The following is an 18,484-nucleotide window of genomic DNA, read 5'->3' as shown; positions in this document are numbered from 1 at the left end:
TTAAAGGTCCCTTCCAACCCAAGCCATTCCATCTTTCCACCTTTCATCTCATTTAACGGGTGACACAGGTCGCCGTATTCCTCAAAGCACGATTGTTTTCGCTAAACTGAAGCCATTTGCCTTAAAAAGAGACTGGTGGAAGAGCAAAGGGCAACCGCTTGAACAATAGGAGCATTTCTGTGCCATGAAGGCCATTTAAGCCATCATCTTCAAATAAATCGTGTTGGAGGTGCTCTAGGCCAGGCTGGATGGGGCTTGCCGAACCCTGATGGGCTTTGAGCTCCCTTCCTACCTACACCATTCCAGGATTCTATGACCCTAAAGAGCTGGAGCCGGAGCCAGAGCGGTACAGGGGAGCTGTTTATTGGCAGCCTCAGGCCTTGGCCTCGATCATGGCCTCCATCACCCGGGCGCTGTTGGTGATGGCCGTGGTCAGGAAGATGAACTTGAACCCTGGGGGAGAGCCACGGGACACAGCCCCACAACACCATGAGGCAGAACCATCAGGCAGAGCTGTGGGACTCAGCCCCACAGCACCGTGGGGCAGAGCTGTGGGACTCTTGTGGTAGGTGTCCCTGTCCATGGCAGGGCTATCTTTAAGGCTAACTATCATCCCTGGAACCTGGCTGCCATCCCCAAACCCCTGTGCCACCCGCAAACCCCTCTGGCATCCCAGAATCCCTCAAGCATTCCTGAACCTTCCTGCCACCCCTGACTCCCTCTGGCACCCCCAAACCCCTCTGCAATTCCTGAGCCCCTCTGGCATTCTGGAATCTTTCTTCCAACCCTGAACCGCCTTGCCCTTCCCAAACCCCTCTGGCACCCCTGAACCCCTTTGCCATTCCCAAAGCCCTTTACCATTCTGGAACCTCTCTGCCATTCTTGAACCCCTCTGCTCCCTCGTATCCCTCTGCCACCCCACTGCCACAGCAGCTCTGGCCCTGTGCCGTGGGTGTCTCTGAGGGTGCCCAGCCTGCACAGAGTGACCAGAGCTGCTCTGGCACCAGCGGGCACGTGGGCAAGGCAGCAGCTCCACAAGGACATACCAACCCCAGCTTCTTGCTTCTAGCTGGAAAATTGCTCTTTCTGGCCAAAGAATTAAATGCATCTGTGATCTTTCCTGGAAAACAAGAGGAGAAGAAACAGCTCAGAGCCTCAGGATTAGTCACAGCTGGGCAGAGGGACGCACAGAGTTCCGGGCTCCAGAAGAGAACCAGCAGCAGCACCTGCCAGCCCTGCTGCTCCCATGGGCCAAAGCTCTGCCCTGCTCGTAGCTCTGTGCCCGCAGTGTCCACTTTTGCTGCGTGCTTCCATCCGGCTCTGGAGCAGCAGCTCCCAGCAGGGCAGGGCTGTGCTCCCAGCTCCCCAGGGGCAGAGGGCTGGCTCTCAGCGGCAGCACGGTCTGTCACCAGCTTGCTGACTCTGCTCTCCACAGCGGTCAGCGTCTCTGCGGCCGACTGCTCGGTCAGCAGCCCGATGCGCTTGAGCTTGTGGAAGGTCAACAAGTGCTCAGGCCCGTAGCTCTGGGGAAGGGGACAGGTGGATCAGCACAGAGCCCTGGCTGTGGGCGTAGAAAAGCGGGAGGGTGTTATCTCCACGGGGGAGGCTGCTTAGGGCAACCCCGCAGGCAAAGGGCAGCGGCAGGCAGGGCTCAGGGCTCCTGGGGAGATGTGGAGGCAGGGGCTGTCCTGTGGAGACAGCCCAAGCATCCCTGGGGAATGCTGTTTCCCAGCACCTTGTGCCAAGTCTGACACAACGCTTGCTCTGCTGCGAGCCCTGGACACTCACCTGCAGGTATTGGGTTTTCAGGGACCGGTAATCTTTGGGGATGAGACCTGTGGGGAGCAGCAGGGTGAGCTCTGCACCCAGGCTGGAGGGCCCCCGATCCAACCTTCCCTGCCCAGAGCAGACAGACACCTCACCGTTCTCCGTGATGGAGAGGAGGCACATCAGGCGCAAGCTCTCGATGGGGGACACCTGTATGGGAGCAGGCAGTGAGCCCCTGCAGCGAGCCCCTGCAGTGAGCCATGCAGCCCACAGTGAGAGATGCAGCCCCGCAGTGAGCCCCGCAGCCCTGCAGTGAGCCCCGCAGCCCTGCAATGAGCCCCAGAGTGAGCCCTGCAACCTCGCAGTGAGCCCCTGTAGCCTCGCAGTGAGCCCTGCAGTGAGCCCCTGTAGCCCTGCAGTGAGCCCCCACAGTGAGCCCCCACAGTGAGCCTTGCAACCCCGCAGAGAGTCCCACAGTCCTGCAGTGAGCGCCGCAGCAGGACGGCGCAGCTGAGCCTGTGTCACTCACCTGCCGGTCAATGTGCTCCTCTATGAAGCTGTGCTCTCTCAGATGTCGAAGCCTTCCAGCAGAGCTGTGGTGGGGGAAGACGCAGCCTCACTTCCCCCATCCCCAGGGCTCTCTCTCCAGCCGGAGGCCATGCTCAGCTCCCTCCCTGAGCCCCAGGGAATGAGGCAGGCTTGCAATGCTGGGCTGCCTACCCGACCACACTGTTGGGTGTGTTAGGGCATCTCTGGTTTGGGTCAACCAGGCTGAGCATGGGACAACTTGCAGGTCGCTCCACAGGAGGCAAGCCTGGTGCTGGCTTAGGAATTTGCAAGAGCTGTGCCTCACCTGACCTACCAAATGGGGACACGGCATCCACGCTGCACACTGGCTTTGGTTATTGCCCGCAAAGGTATCAGCTTTCCATTCTGCACGTGACACAGCCAGACCCGGCCGGGCCGCTCTGCAGAGACAGGACAGCGGCCACAGCCTGCTCTGGAGCGGCCATCTGGCCTGGCTGGCAGCTCTGCGAGAAGGAGTCCTCTCCCACGGCTGCTGACCAAGTGCCACTGGAACGCAGCGGGGAGGGAAACCAGCTGCACACACAGCACGGAGCTCATCTGAGCCATCGACAGTGACGCCAGCAGGGAGGCGGGGGACACAAAAAGGACAAACCCAGACCTCACAGCCCCGAACGGGACCCAAGTCTCCAGACACGGACAGCAGTTATCAGCACAGCCAACAGCTGCCTTCAGCTGCAAAGACCTTGTCAATGAAATCAGATTTAGTAGCACCAGTCTCCTATTACATAACCATATTTCTGCCCGGTGCATTTCTTACTGTTTCATTTTCTCAAAAGGAAACAAAGAAGTGCCAGTGTGAGGATGTAGGGAGGGGAGGAAGTGGCTCAGAAACGCAGTGAGTTTTGTTAGAAGGTCTGTGAACAGAGGCACCCTGAGCACAGAATGAGAACGGCCCTTCAATCAATCCACAAGTGATTTTGCACTTAAACCGGAAAACATCTCAGTAGAAAACCTTTTCTGAGACCGAGATGCCAAACCAGAATCCGCATTTCAATGGAGAAGCTCTGGTTGCTCAGCCACGGGCTCTGTCAGCAGAGCTGGCCCTTCATCAGGGATGGAGCCCACATCTCCAAGACCATCAGTGCCTGATGAAGATCCAACGTTTGGGCATATTCGCTGGTTGGTGATAACAAGGTGCCCTTGTAGTGCTACGTGATATCACACGCTAAAGGTCAGGTGGGAAACTGTGGCATCAGGAACATTCACCCAGAGCAGCTACAGCCTCCTATGTAGCGCAAATTCCCTTCTCCTGCAGTCCCATACCCTGGGCCCTTCTGGGACGTGGACTTTCACAGTCATTCTGCTGCCAAGGATCAGGAGGCTGGGGCTGGACAGACTATGAGGGACACCAGGACACACTCATTTCCTATTCCTTTGCTCCCATTTGACCTCATGGTGGCCGAATGCTGCCTAAGCAACCAGCAGCCCTGGTCTAACACCCCAAAGGCCGCTGCGGAGGAACACAAGTGACGCATGTTCTCATGCTGCAGCGCTCCACATTGGCCACACACAGACCTCTCCACTCAAGGTCCCAGCCCAGGGTGCACTCACCAAACGAGACGTCACCAAAGTGGAGAGAAGGTACATCAAAATGAAAAGCTGGTCCAATGACACAGCCCCTGTGAGGACAAAGACAGGCATTAGCTTGGTTAGAGACGTGCAAAGCTTTCAGCTTGCATTACCACTCAGATCAACCAAACCTGGTCTCAGAACCATGGTGAGTTTCAAATCAACCAGTCACCCTTGTGCTCAGCATCACATCCGTGCGGACAGGAGGCAGCCCAGGCAAAGCAGCTGGCAGCTGAGAGCCGCTGATGCGGCTGAGGGCACTGCGCCAGGCAGGGTTTGCCCTCAGGTTGCTGCTGGCCCTATGAAGGACCCTGAACAAATGATGGCTCTGTGCCTCAGTTTCCCCATCTGTAATGTGATGGACACAGAGGTGTCCACACAGAAGTGGACTCACTGCAGCCAGCCTTCCTACCTGCAGGTTCCCTGCTTTGGGATTTCTTAGCTGGAACTAGTGTTTCCATGGAGTACAAGGTCATCTTCTCCTCAGATGATTTGGATCCACACAATCATTAGGCATGCAGCATTTTGAAACGCTAATCCAGGAAAGTGCCCAGAATCCCGTCGACCGCAACAAGAACAGCAACGTCCTACACAGCGGCCACGTGAATCTTGGAGGAAAGTACCAGCTTGGCACTGAGGCACCAGCTCACACCCAAGAGCAACACACGTGTTAAACCAAACACGGGCGTTCTGGACCCACTACACCTTCTCACCCATTCTTAAATTCAGCAGCCAGAATCCAAGCTCCCAAACTCACCAACATCCACTGGAATCAGCACTTGGAGCTGCACACCATTCACTAATTTATTTCATGGTTGATGCCACTCACTGCCAGCTCTGCCTCTTAGTTAAAAATCCAGGACCACAGTGAACAGCACTGCTGGTTTTGCTCACAGGACTGCCACTGGCTCTGTTCTGCACGTGAACAGACCCCAGCATCCTGCAGGAGGGACTTGTGCTCATCCATGGTGTCCCCCTTTCTAAACACCAAAGAAAAAAGCATTCAAGCCTTGTCAGTTTAGTTTCCCAGTAAAGAATAATCACCTCTGCTTTGGGCATCTTCTGAGTGCACAGACAAAAAGCACTCAGAAAAAGGGACTTCCAGGGGTTTCAATCCACCGCTAATAAGAATCCTGAGTCTTGGAGCTGAGGCAGTTCCTGAGGATGCCAGGCAGCAAACCTCTGCTAACGATGAAGTTCCCTCTCCAGAGATGTCATGGAATCAGACTGAACTTCCCAAGCCCCAACAGCTGACTTTGGATGGAGCAAAGCCAGCAGACACACTTTCCATTACAGCACATCCCAGGAGAGGATAGAAAACAACCTCCAAACCAACCACAACAGGGAATCACTCTGGGACACTGCCCAGGATGAGCCTTGCCAGCCAATGGCTGCCATTTCGGCTGCAGGCACTGCGTCTCTGAGCAAGTTACACCTCAACGACTGCCAGAAGGCTCAGGCAAGGAGACAACCCAGAGCTCTGGGCACCACAGCCTATAACAGTACAGCCGGCAAGAAAAGGGGGGGAGAGGAGGTGGTTTTGGCAGCAACAGTAGTTTACAATAGCAGTAAATAATGCATTTATGAAGGGAGATCAGGGTCCTTGCAGAGCAGGGAGGTGGGAGAGGAACCACATGAACTCTCATCCTCGTTCCTTCCTTTGCAGCCCAGGGTCCCACCAGCCAGCTCGCCTCCATCCAAAAGAACTGGGAGTTTGGCTCCCTCGAGGTGCTCAAAGCTTCCCAAAGAGGGAGGCTGAGCTTGTCCTCGTAGGTGGGTATCCCCAAGGAGTTTGAAAACAAATACCTGGAGCTGTGGGGCTGCAGAACGAGAGATAAAAGATCTTTGAAATCAAGGAGGCAGCTGACACCTCAAAGAGGAGTGGACTGCAATGGGAATTACTGCCAAGGGACAGTTGTATGGGAGCAGACGGGGATGCTGGGGCACCATCCGACCCGCTGCACAGGAGCCACCATCCAGGAATAGGGGAGTACACGGCTGAGGATGAAATTCAACAAAGTAACACCAATCCCCTTTCACTGAGACATACGCTCTGCACTCACGAGACAGAACGGGTTGTGCTGACACAACAGCGTAGAGAGTGGCCACAGGGAAGGGGAGGACGTGGTGGGCACTGGGAGCCAGGGCACTGATAGGGAAAAAAGGATAACTTCATTTGGTAATGGGGAAATGAAAAGACCACTGTCCCGCTGCCAGCTCTTTCCTTCCTCAGGAGCAAGGCCATCGCGGGGCAGAGGCAGTGGCACTATCCAGGAAAAACTCTGTTTCACCTGTCATCAGCACATCTTTACAAGCAAAAGCCGCCCTCCTACAAGAAGAAAGCTGCTTACGCAATAACATCCTGTGACCAATTTTGGGGCAGGGACAGAGGAGATCAAATTATTTGATTGTGAAATGTTCCTTCCTGATCTCCAAAAATAGCAGCCTTTGCCCTCCAAACACAAAGCCAACATAATTGTCTCTCTACTGAGGTCAACTGCCCCTCTCACCACTCCTCTCTTGCAAAGTATTAACCACGCTGTTCTTTTATCCATTTCCCTTAGCTGTTGGTAATATCAACCATGGATTCCCTTCATTCCTTTACTGTTTTGATCTAGCGCCTCCCAACAGCAGCAGCCCAGCAGCCCGGATGCTGAGGACGCACAGGCAGCCCCACAGCTCCAGGGCACTCAGCATCAGCTTTCCTGCCAACACCACGTTATCCCCCAGCCCACGCTTAAGACTGGCTGGGACAAGCTTGCAGGCTGCTGGGATCCCGAGAAGGGAGCTTTGCCTCTCCGATCATCAGTTTTTCTTGCCCCCTCCTCCCTCTTGCTTGGGGAGGGTTATCTTTGCAGTGGCACCAGCCCATGGCACGATGCCCAAGTCCTCGGGACAGCATTTGCTGCTGGGCTTCCCAACTCCCGCACCAGCGCTTTTCTGCCTGCAGAAAGGAGGCACCGGAGCTCTCCCTGCGCAGGCGCTGGGAGGACAGCTTCTCCCAACACATTAGCACCAGAGATGAAGCTGAGGCTGCTGCTGCCGCCCATTTTGTATGGATTATTCACAGAGGATTTTAAAAACACTGCTTCCGGCTGCAGACTCGCCCCAGGCTGCCCCAGCCTTCAGCCACCTCCCAGGCCCTGCTGGCCTTGCTGTGTGTTCAGGTGGGACGTCTCTGACCATCGCTGCCCAGGGCTGATACCATCACACTGTCTGCCAGGGCCCACGGGCAAAGAGCTCCCTGTAGGAAGCAATCACTCCAGGTCCTGGGAGCCCAGGCTGGGCGCCAGGCAATTCCACAACTTTCCCCTGCAGCCTTCAGGCAAACTCTTTTCCATCATGGAAATCACTTAAAGCCCTGGGCTTCTCACACAGTGGTAGCAAAGGGTCACAGCAAGAACCCACTGCTGCCAAATTCCGTGCACACGGCATCCTGGAAAATTACAGAGCCACCAACCATGAAGGCAGAGCTGCTTCCCACAAGGACCCAAGGCTTTTAGAGCTGCGCCGGGTATTGAGAGCATCAGAGGCACAGTCACTTCCCCTTGTAGAGAACCGCACTTCATTTGCTGCTGGAATTGCAGGATTCAAACTGGAGTCAAGGTTAAAAAGCCTTGGCTTTGTCTTCATCTCGATCCTAGCAACCCCACACTAAGACTTTAGACAACACCTTTTTTTTCCCTCTGCTGCATCACAAAATGAGGTAGGTGGGAGATGATTACCCAGAGGCGGCTACAAATGTGCCCAAAGAGATCCTCTATCCCTCCTCACCTGATAGCCAAAGTCACAGGCTCAGAGGATCCATTCACCCTGAACCTGAATTCTTCTGTGAATTTCCCCAGGATGGTGGAACTGAAGGAGATCTTCATGACCTGGAGCCCATCTGATGAAATAATGCCCTTCCAGGGGAGAAAGGTGAAGCAGGAGCCCAGAGCTGTACTTGGAGGTATCGAGCTGAAGGGAGCATCGACGGCTCCTTTGTTAAACAGGATCACCTGTAGCAGTAAGAACACGAAACAGAAATACATTAAGAAATCTTCCCTTTTACAGAAGGTTGATTTGTGTTTAAATACTCAATATCTGCCAATGGCAGAAGACGCTGTGTGCTGCTGCTTGGTTGAAGTCAAAGAAAATACAAACAGGACAAGTTCTGCCTTTGCTTTTTTTTCATGCAAAGCAGTGATAACTTCACATGAACTGAATCACTCTGGGTTTACCCCGCTGACACAGAGCAGTCTGCTTCGACGTGCAGTGCAGAGGAGCAGCACAGCATCCCCCCGTCGATGCAGCCGTGCCGCTAAGAGCCCTGAAGGCCTACGGCAGCCTCGCGTGTGACTCATCCACACCAGCTTCTGCTCCAGGTGAGCCTGGTCCTGCCAAAGGCAGAACACGTTCAGCTGCCACTGCAGCCGACAAGTTCACTGCCTGCAGCAGACACCTCGGGGCTGCACTAGAACCAACCTCAGCAATGCTCTCCAGCTCTGCTACAGCACATTAGTCGGGGCTTTTGTTATTTTCACTTCAATGTGACAGTTTCTCAGCCCTTGTTAAGACAGAGATGTCAGGAAAGGAGGAGCAGGAGGTGCAGAGCTGCTCCATCTACTCCAAAGAATTTCGCTTCCTTATATACAGCCACCACAAACGAATTTACCATTCTGAGAATAAACTGCAAATTCAGAAATAAGCCTATTTTCTTGCACACTCGGTAGATCAGCTGCCTTGAACGAGTGACACAACCCCGCAGCGTTTGCCAAGATGCACTTCTTTTCATGTCGGGGAAGGAGCGCCCACATCTGCCTGCATGCTGTCACCAAGAAACCCCCCCAGAACAGAGCCCTAATGTCACTGATTGCTTCAGGGGGAAGCCCTGCCAGGGCCGCGGGCTGATCTCTCTGCAATGGACTCCTGCTCCCTAATTTTTGTCCTTGCGAAACCTGTCAGAAAAACTGAGATGGAAGCAGAGAGGTGTCCATTCTTTTTACTCTTGCAGCTGCTGTTGAAAATATTCCTGTACTCCAACCCTGCAGTGGTGGCTTGAGAACGGCTCTCTCCTCTCATCTGATTTACACCTTAGTTACAAATCACACTCAGGGATTCTACGCTGAGCTGAGGTTTAGCTCCAGCCCTGCTGCTTAGTGTGGCACTAACAGCATCACCTACTTATTCACATTTTCTCAGGTAAATTGATAAACTGATACAGAGAGAATCAATAAAGTATCAGCATTAAAAATGCAGAGAGCACAATGTTTTGGTTAGAAAACAACTTAATGTGTCCTTTCCTGCCACGGTCCATCTTTTGAAAGCATTTGGCATGAGGTATCACCTCATTTTCTACCTCTTTTCACTGCTCTATCTTGTTTTTTGCAGAAGTCTTGACAGTGGGGGGAGGAGGGGCGAATTTGCAAATATGTAGACAGTTTCCTTGCTTCTTTCCAGAAATGATTTGCTCTCTTTGGAGACAGAGATGTTCCAAGGCTGAAGTGGCTTTTTGTGCTGTTGGGTTATTTTTGCATGAAGCCTCCCAGCTGACCTCAAAGGGAGGTTGCCCAAAGGCAGGATTTAGGGCCCCATGAACAACACATGCACATTTTAGACCCCATCAAAAAGCATCCACATTCTGTGACACCCCCCACCCCCAATCTGACTGTTACGTCACTATTCCCTGCCCACAACTGCCTCAGTTGCCAGAAATCCTGCAGGTCCACAAGGCTCACAGCTGCCCAGAAGCCATCAGGATCCACTCCAATTCCTGTGAACCCCTACTGCTCACCTCATAGCTGTGGGCTGATCCAGCAAAAACATTCCCAATGTCCAGCTGCTCGAAGCTGAAGCGGAGCCGGGGCCCTATGCCCTCCGCTTTGATGTGGAGGGGCAGCCTGGCTTCACGGCCTGGGGAGAGATTTCTGTTTCAGTACAATGTTTCCCACTGTTATCCCGGGTTTTCCAGGTTGCCTCCACGCTAGTCCCTGACTCCAGGCTGGAAGAGACCAGCTCTAGATGCTCCAGGAGAAGATATAGGACCCTCAGGAGGTAAGCCCTTGGGCTGCTGCCTGATTTTTAACCAGTCCCTGGGGCTGGTTTCTAGTTTAGTGACCTGCTTGCACCCTGAAAGAGTTTAAAACGTGATCTCTGAATCTCTGAAACGTGCATTTGATCCTGCGTGAGTCACACCGACAGCAGCAGGAGGTACTGGGAACTGCTGCCCCTGGCGAGCCAAGCAAGTCAGCACAGCAAAGCAAACCTCATCCACTCCTCATCTCCACACATGCAATACTGGTTTTGTGCAGTTTGAAGTAAAATTTTGTGACACTTTCTATTTCTTTATGGCAAAGCAGGACTGAAACACTCGACTACTGCAGTTCAGAAACTCTTCAAATGCCTGGCGAGCAAGATTCACCACCTGCTGCATCACTCAGTAGCTGGTAAGCGCGTCGCAGAAAGGTGCCAGACATTTCCTGGGTATTTATTTTGGTGGTGACAATGAGATCTGGAAATCCCAGAGGAAAACTGTAGAGTGATTGACAGGTTCCTGCCTACATATTTCCCACAGTGAAAAGCAGCAGCCTGCTCAAAGAGCGTCCCAGAAGCCTGCTTCAACAGCCTTGCCAGGCTCTGCGGGAAGCTTCTCTCGGACCCTCACAATTCACAGGAGAAAAGTCAAATCCTCTTCTGAGACTCGTTTTGACGGAGAAGACACTGAGGCAACTCGGGTACCCCAGTCAGACAGCAGGCCTTTGCTGCAGTCTTGACCTCGGCTCCCACACCAAGACCTCTGGGACCAAGCAACTCTCCACTCGCTACCAGCCAGCCGGACTGCTTTCCTTGCAGATGTGGTGTCAACAAAGCATTACTATTTCCAGTTCAGCAAACTGGAAAACTGGTGACGGCCTTCTGATGTGGGGGTCCACAGCGGGCTGGGGACCCCTGCTTACTGCACCCGGAAGGAGATCATGGGACGGGAAGTGGGCAGACAATATAGGACCGTGCAAGAAAGTAGTACCATCCATTCACAGATTGTTTATGTATAAGCTAATCCAATCATGCGGAGACGCGTGTGTTAATCAAGGGTATAAGAGGCGCGTGTAAGATCAAGCCCGCGCCCGCCAGCCATGTAACTCCAATAGAGAAACTTGCTGCCACATCACCGTGTCGTGTCTCAACAGCGACAGGGATCTGCGGCTTCCAGCTTGGAACTGGGGAGAAAGGGAAGAAACAAAGACACCTGCAGCTCAAAGTACCAGTGCCACCAGCACAGCCAGGACTTTTCAGGGACCATAAAAGCATGAAAGAGTAAGAGTGCAGCTGTGCTCGGGGAATCCCAGATCTTGACACTGAGAGCAGACACTCACAAATGTTGCAAGCTGCCCTTGACAGCGCATTTCTTCATTCCCTCCTTTAAAGAGCCTCATGAAGAGAAATGAGCTGACCCTTGAATGAAGAAAATGAATCTCAGCGGTGAGGGGCTTAAATTTTAGGGTGTCTCCTTCTGGTTCCCGCTCAGCTGTGAAGAACTGCTGGGGTGGGCCTGGATTCCCTATGATAACACTTGGGACTGGAAAGCCCAGATGCTGTATGTACCCGAACTGTGAGGGTGCCAGCACGGACAGAAGGAGAACGCAGGCCTGGGCAGATGGTGGCACCATGCATTCACAGACCAGGCAGCTGGACCCACCTGTACACGATCTCGTACTTCCCTCTGTTCTTCAGAGTCAGCACTTGCTTTGCCTCACCCAGGACTTTAAGGGCTCCAAAATCCACATAACCTCTACCTGCAGAAAACCCACACAGCAAGGTAAGAAATGGTGAATATTTGTGAGCTGCTGTAGACTACACCAGGTGACAAGAGACATCTTTGGAGTTTTCCGGTGGCACAAAATCCTTCTCAGCAAGTTTCCTTTTGTGGAAGTTTTCTCATTCTGCTTTGCTGCCCTGTCTCTTTCTCAGAGAATATCTGAAGGGTTTTGCAGCTAAGGAGCTCAGCTTCCATCTCCTGGCTTCCAAGCACAGACCCATCACCTTTACAAGCTGTGACAAGCCTTCAGGTGTCCCCGGCTGCTTGTTCACATCACTGCCATTTCAAAGCCCCCATATCGGCCTCCACATGGAGTTACATACTTCCAAGTTTGAAGGTCCAAGACTCGGGGCTGCCTTTGTGCCCTGACAGTGCTTCACTCCTGGCAGCCTGCAGAATACGTGCGCTATGTACCCGTGCCATGCCTGCGTGCTATCCCGTCCCATCCCATCCCATCCCATCCCATCCCATCCCATCCCATCCCATCCCATCCCATGTGCTTTGGCTGTCCCTCTGCCAAGGCAGTGCAAGGCACCTGGATTCCTTTGTTCTGGGGGCATCCACTGACCTGCAGAAACGTTGATGTCCAGACCAATGTCATAGGCCTCCGCAAAGACTTGGATACTTTCAACCTGAACAATGCCCAGGAGTTTTTCTGCATCTGAAACCTGAGGCAGCAGGAAACAAACAGTGCTTAGACCGTTCTCCTAAACCCTTTTGGTAGACAACACACGAGTCCTTGTCTCTGCCGGCTGCTTGCACCATGGCCTCCCCTCCGTGGCAAGCATTTGTGGATTCCTAACCTGTTTCTCTCACAGGCTGATGGTATCCTGCAGTGAGAGTCCCATGCTGCTAAGGGCCTGGGGAGGCAATGCAGGTACAAAGGCCTCTCATGAAGGCTCATCCTTTTGCCCTCTTTGCCGGGTGCCTTTCAAGCACAGTCTCCATCCCTAAAGGAACGGGGTTGCCCACCCCCGAGTCCTTCTCACCTCTACTTGGAATGTCTTCTTAATGCTGTCAACCTTTGTGGCCTCGAAACACAAACGCATGCCAAACTCTGAGCAGGGACCAATGATGCCTGCATCCTGCGACACTGAGAAGCCCTCCCCAAGGCCTTCCAGCCCACGGATCCGCCAGGCCACGGGCAGCGGGGTAGGGTTGTGCAGGACCACCGTCTTGCTGTCCGTCCTGCAGAGACAGGAAGACACACAATAACACGGATTCTTCCCCCTTCTTTGTTTGGTTTTAAAAATAGTTTACCTTATCTCTTTCAAAAAAAGTCATGAGACCGCCCTGTATTTCGTGGGTGAACTCAAAGTCGTGGGGAAGGAAACAAAAAGGATCAATTCCCAAGACCAATGCTAAATCTCTGCTAAAGGTCCCTTCTCTCAGGCGTGGAAAAGAATTTGGAGTTCAAGTGTTAAACAAAAAACAGGAACCCCAAACCATTCATCAGCGGGGCTAAAAATCCTCCTTTGCTTTGTAAACCGTTTGGATTCCTTGAGTGGTCCAAATGCCACAGCTCTCCAGAGCTCCCATGGTGACAAGAACTGTGCCTTCAACATCAAACAATGTAAAGAAAAAAAGAGCAATGTCAAAAGCAGAAACACGCCAGCAGCTACAAGGACAACTTTTTTAGGCAGCCTTTCTCCAGCAGTGAGAATCAGGAAAAGGCAACTGTCATCTGGATTCCTCTGCAGGTTCCCCCTCTTCCTCCCCCCATGTCAAATTGTAATGTTTTAGTAATACTACAGACTAACGAGCGGTTTACAAAGCCATCAGCAGAATAATTGCTCCTTCTGTCTCCCTGTAGAGCTCAAAGCAGCAGAAAGTCGTGGCTCCGGCCCTCAAGGCACCCACCACACAGGAAGATGAGCTCCATCCCTCTCCGGCTCCTCCAAAGCTCAGGTGCCTTTTGTCTGCTTAAGTTCACCCATCCATGGTCCTTCAGCCCCAAGTACCTCCCAAGTGTCTGCCTGGGCCTGCCCTGAGCTGTGCCCCTGGGGCAGCATGTCCATGGAAGCACAAGGCCCTGGAGATCCCATCCCAACTGTCCCATCTGTCTGTCCATAAATCAGAGTGCACAACACCAAGCAGAGCACAGGCAGACATCAGGGATAGCTGAAAACCTTCTCATTAATCCTGAACTGCCTGCTCATGGGATATTGTGCTCCTCTGGTGTTGGAGAATGGCTCCAAGAACAAGGACATGGCTCTTTAAACATGGAGCAGTACTGAGAAAAAGTGGAAAAGTTTGAATGCCACAATGGAACCCCAGCAAGGCAAATTGCAAATAGTAGTTAAAACAATCTGCAAAAGCTCCTAGGAACAATCAATCGAGTTCAACCTTATTTGGGTATAACTAATGCAGAACTAAGTCCATTATTTAATCTCCTTAAGGGAGGACATGGCTTTAACAGCACCTCCTACTTTTAAGAGTGATGCACAACAAACTTTGGGCAAAATTGAAAAAGCCATTACTCAGAGAAAAGCCCAGAGACCACTTGATGGTCACCCAATATGTATGTTTTTGTTATTCTGTGTCAGGCATTTGGTCTCATAGCACAATTGGTACCTTTTTAAAAGTAAAGCTCCCCAAACTGGAAAAAAAAAAAAAAAAAAAAGAAACTGCAGTAATCACCAGAGAGGCACATGGAGTAGCATAGAGGGGGCCTCTGAACCTCCCTCACACCAAGCCAGCACCGCTGCACATCACGCCTACCGACAATCCATCTGGTTTGGTGAAGAAGGGGCTGCAGATGACAATCCACTAACTTAGAAACACTCCGCAGCGCAGTGGCAAGGCCAGCACAGAGCCCAGCTCCCTGCAGCCAGGGTCTACATCAGAGGGCTTGCCACTAAAACAGAGGGAAGAGGTTCTCATCCTTCCTCTGCTGGGAACCATGGAGGTGGACCCAGCCGTCCTTGTGCCACTTGTCCTAGACACTTGCGGCCTTTGCTCTGTAACCTCTCTGAGCTCAACCAAGGTCTCCGGAGCAGGGAAACCCTTCACGGATACTGTCTTGGGGATTTACCCCTGGAAGGCTTACAGACCTCTTTTTCCTCTCACGTTGAACTTGTCGTATGTTGTTATTAAGCTGAGTTATTAAGCCCAGCCCATCATCCTACCAGGAGACAGTGGGGAGCTCACAGCCCTGCTCCAAATTCAAATCATCCCCCAAACTTCCCCCAGTCAGCGAGCTCCTGTCCTTGCCTGGCTCACCTGCACCAATGCTGTGGACGGCTGCCTGGTGGCTAATTAATGAGCCACAATTGCTTGCCCGAGCTCTAACGCTAGAGAGTAAGGTCAGCCTTACAGCTGCAAGCAGTCACCAGCTGAGTGCTGCCTACACTGATGTGGAAGGTTGAAGAATTAATAAAAACATTTCCTGCAAGCTCTGCTGGAAACAGAAATACACATGGGAAAGCTTGAGGGCTTGAGAAAGAATAGTTGAGAGGCAAGGTGACGAAGAGCCTCACCTTTCTCATCTTTCACCGCTGCCTCCCCGGCTTTCCAAGAAGCATAATCCTGGGACAGGTTCACAAAATAGATATGAGGTTGTTTTCTGACAGCTTTAAGCAGGCAGAGGAGAGCAGACACCATGTTGCGTGCAAAGAGGGTCTCCAGGCTGTCAAACACCACTCCCTGGGAGCAGTCACTCAGCTGAGGATAAAGTCCAAATGTTGAAGGACAACAGCCAGCGCTGCTGCAAGTGCATCAGCTTTGCTCTTTCCCTTGGTGAGGACACCAAGCTGAGTGGTGCAGTTGCCACACCGGAAGGACGGGATGTCATCCAGAGGGACCTGGACAGGCTGGAGAAGTGGGGCTACGAGAACCTCATGACATTCAACAAGGCCAAGGGCAAGGTCCTAAACCCGGGTCGGGGCAATCCCTGTTTTCAGTACACGATGGGGGACGATGTGATGGAGAGCAGCCTTGAGGAGAAGGACTTGGGGGTGTGTGGGGCCAAGGAGGTCTGGTATCTGGCAGACTTTCATGCATGACTTCCAGAAGCACCAGAGAACTCCCTTGCAATACTCAGCGAGAGAAGCAGGCACACGAGGAAAGGTCTGTGTGTGTGGAGGGAGGCAGCCCACCCCAGCTCCTCTGACAGTTTGGCTGCTGGAAGAATCTGAAGAGGTAATGAAGAGCATCCAAAGCCCCCCCTCTGATCTCCCAGCTCTTGCAAAAGCAGTAAAAGATGAGACGTCCCAGCAGCTGTCCCGGGATGGGGATACGGTCTCTGCCTGGCAAGCAGGGCTGTCTCTTTTGAAGGTGCTCCAGACCTGGCTGAGGGAGGCGAGACAGGGAGAAGGGCTGAGGGGCAGCAGGTGCAACGAAAGCCCTGAACCCAGGACTTTGCCCAGGGAAAAGCCCCCAGTGAGCTTTGGAGAGCCCTCCCAAAGCAGCTCGTTGGGCAGCAGGGCAGGGAGAGCTGCAGGCCTGGCCTCCCACCGTGCTCCTTGGGCAGTCCCGTCCTGCACAGGACTGGGGGCCGGGACGGGCCCTGGCAGAGAGGGAACTGGGGAGAGGAGACCATGGGAAGAGGAAAGAAACCGAGACCCTAGCTCCAGGGCAGAGCCTCGCTGAACACCTCAACCAGACTCACCTCACAGGCACCTCTGAGCTACGGGCTGCTCTGATGTGCTGAGGACATACACAAACTGACAGTGTCTGCTCCTGACCAAGCTGGAGCACTATAGTACGAAGACCACTGCTCCCCTTAGCACTGCACCCTTTCTACCCTACCCAGCAGAAGCTATAGGAAGTAGTACCAGGTGTTCCCACGAGATCTGAAAGATGTTTGTGAACAGACTTGGGTGATCCAAAATGCATCTGCGTGTCTATCCAAAGTAAGCCTCAAAAGTCTGCCCTTCCTACACAGCAGCATTGATGGAACTCAACAAAATATTTTCTTCAGTTGGCTGATCGCTGCTTTGCTCCAAAGGTGCAAGGGAAACAAGTTCTAACGCTTCTCTTAGAAAAGAGATACTTTAGATACTTAACCAGTTCCAAAAAAAACCCCAAAACAACCCCAAAACATCCACAAATCATTCTCACTCCTCTAACTCTCCAGGATGCCTCAGTGCATCACAGAAACTGGGATAAACATACACAACTGACAGGTACTGGAGAAGCGTATCGTAGACTATACACATTCCAGAGGATCTTTTAGAGCTGTGGGGGAGAAACCTCCACAAAATCAGAAGTTCAACACAAGAAACTGCTGAGCAAAATGCTTGACCTTATGCATATGAAAAATGGGCTCATTACGGCTGACAAGACAACTCAAAGTAGGGAACATATTCCTTTCAGTGAACTGGAACTTTCATGTTAAAATACTATCCAATATTCCTCTCTTGCTGCTGACCAATACACTTCTGTTAACCTGTGGCTGGCCTCACCTCCACTGCAATCCAAAGGGCACCTCGTGTTTCCAATGACTGTATGGAATCGACCGATTTCTTTCCCGCACTGCATCAGTTCCTTAGCCAGCTGTTCATCCAGGTTTGTACTGCGAAGTACGGTCTTTCCCAGAACAACCTCTTCAAATTGAGGTTTGAAGGGGGTTCCTCCACACTGCCGGGTTATAACCACTGAGCCTGGCTCCAGACCTGCAGGAAAAAGACACAGACGTGGCTTTACAATGCAGTTAATCCTTTGTTTCCACAGACAAAGCACACATCTTGACCCAATCCTGCTTCTTCTAAAGGTGGCAATTTTGCCTCTGAATTCACCAAGAGATTGTTTCTGCATGCCGAGCTGCTTCATTACAAATCAATTCTGAAGGAACAAAGTTCTTCCTTTTGGACCATATGTTTTATCTTATCTCATACTTTTCATACAGGGCAGAAATCTCCTTCTCCTCGTGTTGTCACATCTCCAACACGACAGCATTTGGTTTATCCAGAGGCAGATATTGCCTCTTCTTTCAAAGTTACGGAAGCAAAATAATCCTGCAGTTTCCTGCAAGAAACTGTTCTGACCATCAACCACCTACTTGCAGAGAGATGCTCTACTCTCCTACAAAGATGCTTTGGTTTGAAGAAAAGAAAGAAATCAAAAGGGAAAACACCTATTCCACCAGAAGTGCCAATACAAACAGTGGTTACGTTGGAACACTTGGCACGATACAACAGTTTGATCAGCTCATGCGACACGATTGAAATAGAAGGAATGCCCATACCATGCTGAAATGAAAGCAGAAATTCATATTCCACATTCACACAGACAACGCAAAAAGGAGCCAGGCAGTATCTCCTTACTGATCATTTTTCCCCCCAATGTCACCTAATTCACTCCCACAAAAAACCTAACCTCTCGGCCTACTGAAAGGCAGGGAAACAGGCAAACAAAGACTCTCACTGGCTTTAATAGGCTACGGATAAAGTACAATATTCCTCAAAATCATTAGTTATACAATATTTACATTCTTACAAGCAGAAGTAGTGTCCTTTCCTAATAGCTGATGAACCCACTTCATCACAGAAATGCCCTTTAACGCACAAAACCCCCTCACTATGGTTTTTTTTAGCAAACTGAGGTGCTCGTGAATAGTTAAATTCTTTCAAAACACAGATATTGTGGTTTAGCTACAAAGCTCAGCAAATGTGAGTCCACCTTCACGTTCACCATAATGCAATCATTACAGCTCAAAAGATGCATAATGATACTACAGCGATGCAGTTGCAATTGAAGCCTGTAATCACATCTACAAATTAAAGGTATGAAGTTTTAGAATGCATACATGGCAGCACAAGTCCC

At 51.8% G+C, this 18,484-nt stretch overlaps 2 protein-coding genes across 8 annotated transcripts; both read right to left on the bottom strand.

The window, feature by feature from the left end:
• Positions 1 to 643: 643 nt before the first annotated feature.
• LOC128850675 (uncharacterized) lies at positions 644 to 13,660 on the bottom strand. Its single transcript, XM_054055653.1, has 10 exons — positions 13,653 to 13,660; positions 12,709 to 12,907; positions 12,288 to 12,387; positions 11,600 to 11,623; positions 9,698 to 9,816; positions 7,699 to 7,922; positions 2,297 to 2,360; positions 1,789 to 1,977; positions 1,227 to 1,523; positions 644 to 1,120 (listed from the first exon to the last, which is right to left on the bottom strand). The coding sequence occupies exons 1-10, from the start codon at positions 13,658 to 13,660 to the stop codon at positions 683 to 685; spliced, it is 1,662 nt and encodes a 553-aa protein (XP_053911628.1). The 3' UTR covers positions 644 to 682.
• Positions 13,661 to 14,383: 723 nt separating this feature from the next.
• On the bottom strand, positions 14,384 to 17,931 carry LOC128850676 (uridine phosphorylase 1-like). 7 transcript variants are annotated; one of them, XR_008448051.1, is made up of 4 exons: positions 17,796 to 17,930; positions 17,125 to 17,334; positions 15,199 to 15,545; positions 14,384 to 14,576 (listed from the first exon to the last, which is right to left on the bottom strand). XR_008448051.1 is itself a non-coding variant. In XM_054055654.1 (3 exons), the coding sequence occupies exons 1-3, from the start codon at positions 17,902 to 17,904 to the stop codon at positions 14,557 to 14,559; spliced, it is 339 nt and encodes a 112-aa protein (XP_053911629.1). In that variant the 5' UTR covers positions 17,905 to 17,931; the 3' UTR covers positions 14,384 to 14,556. The 7 variants fall into 7 exon arrangements, 1 of the variants encoding a protein (XP_053911629.1); XR_008448050.1 differs by having other exon boundaries at positions 15,199 to 15,531; XR_008448052.1 differs by having other exon boundaries at positions 15,199 to 15,382.
• Positions 17,932 to 18,484: the final 553 nt, after the last annotated feature.

This window comes from Cuculus canorus, unplaced genomic scaffold (genome assembly GCF_017976375.1).
Source record: "Cuculus canorus isolate bCucCan1 unplaced genomic scaffold, bCucCan1.pri scaffold_168_arrow_ctg1, whole genome shotgun sequence".
Lineage (NCBI taxonomy): Eukaryota > Metazoa > Chordata > Aves > Cuculiformes > Cuculidae > Cuculus > Cuculus canorus.
The sequence above is the reverse complement of the archived record's forward strand: the minus strand, read 5'-3'. Positions and strand labels throughout refer to the sequence as shown.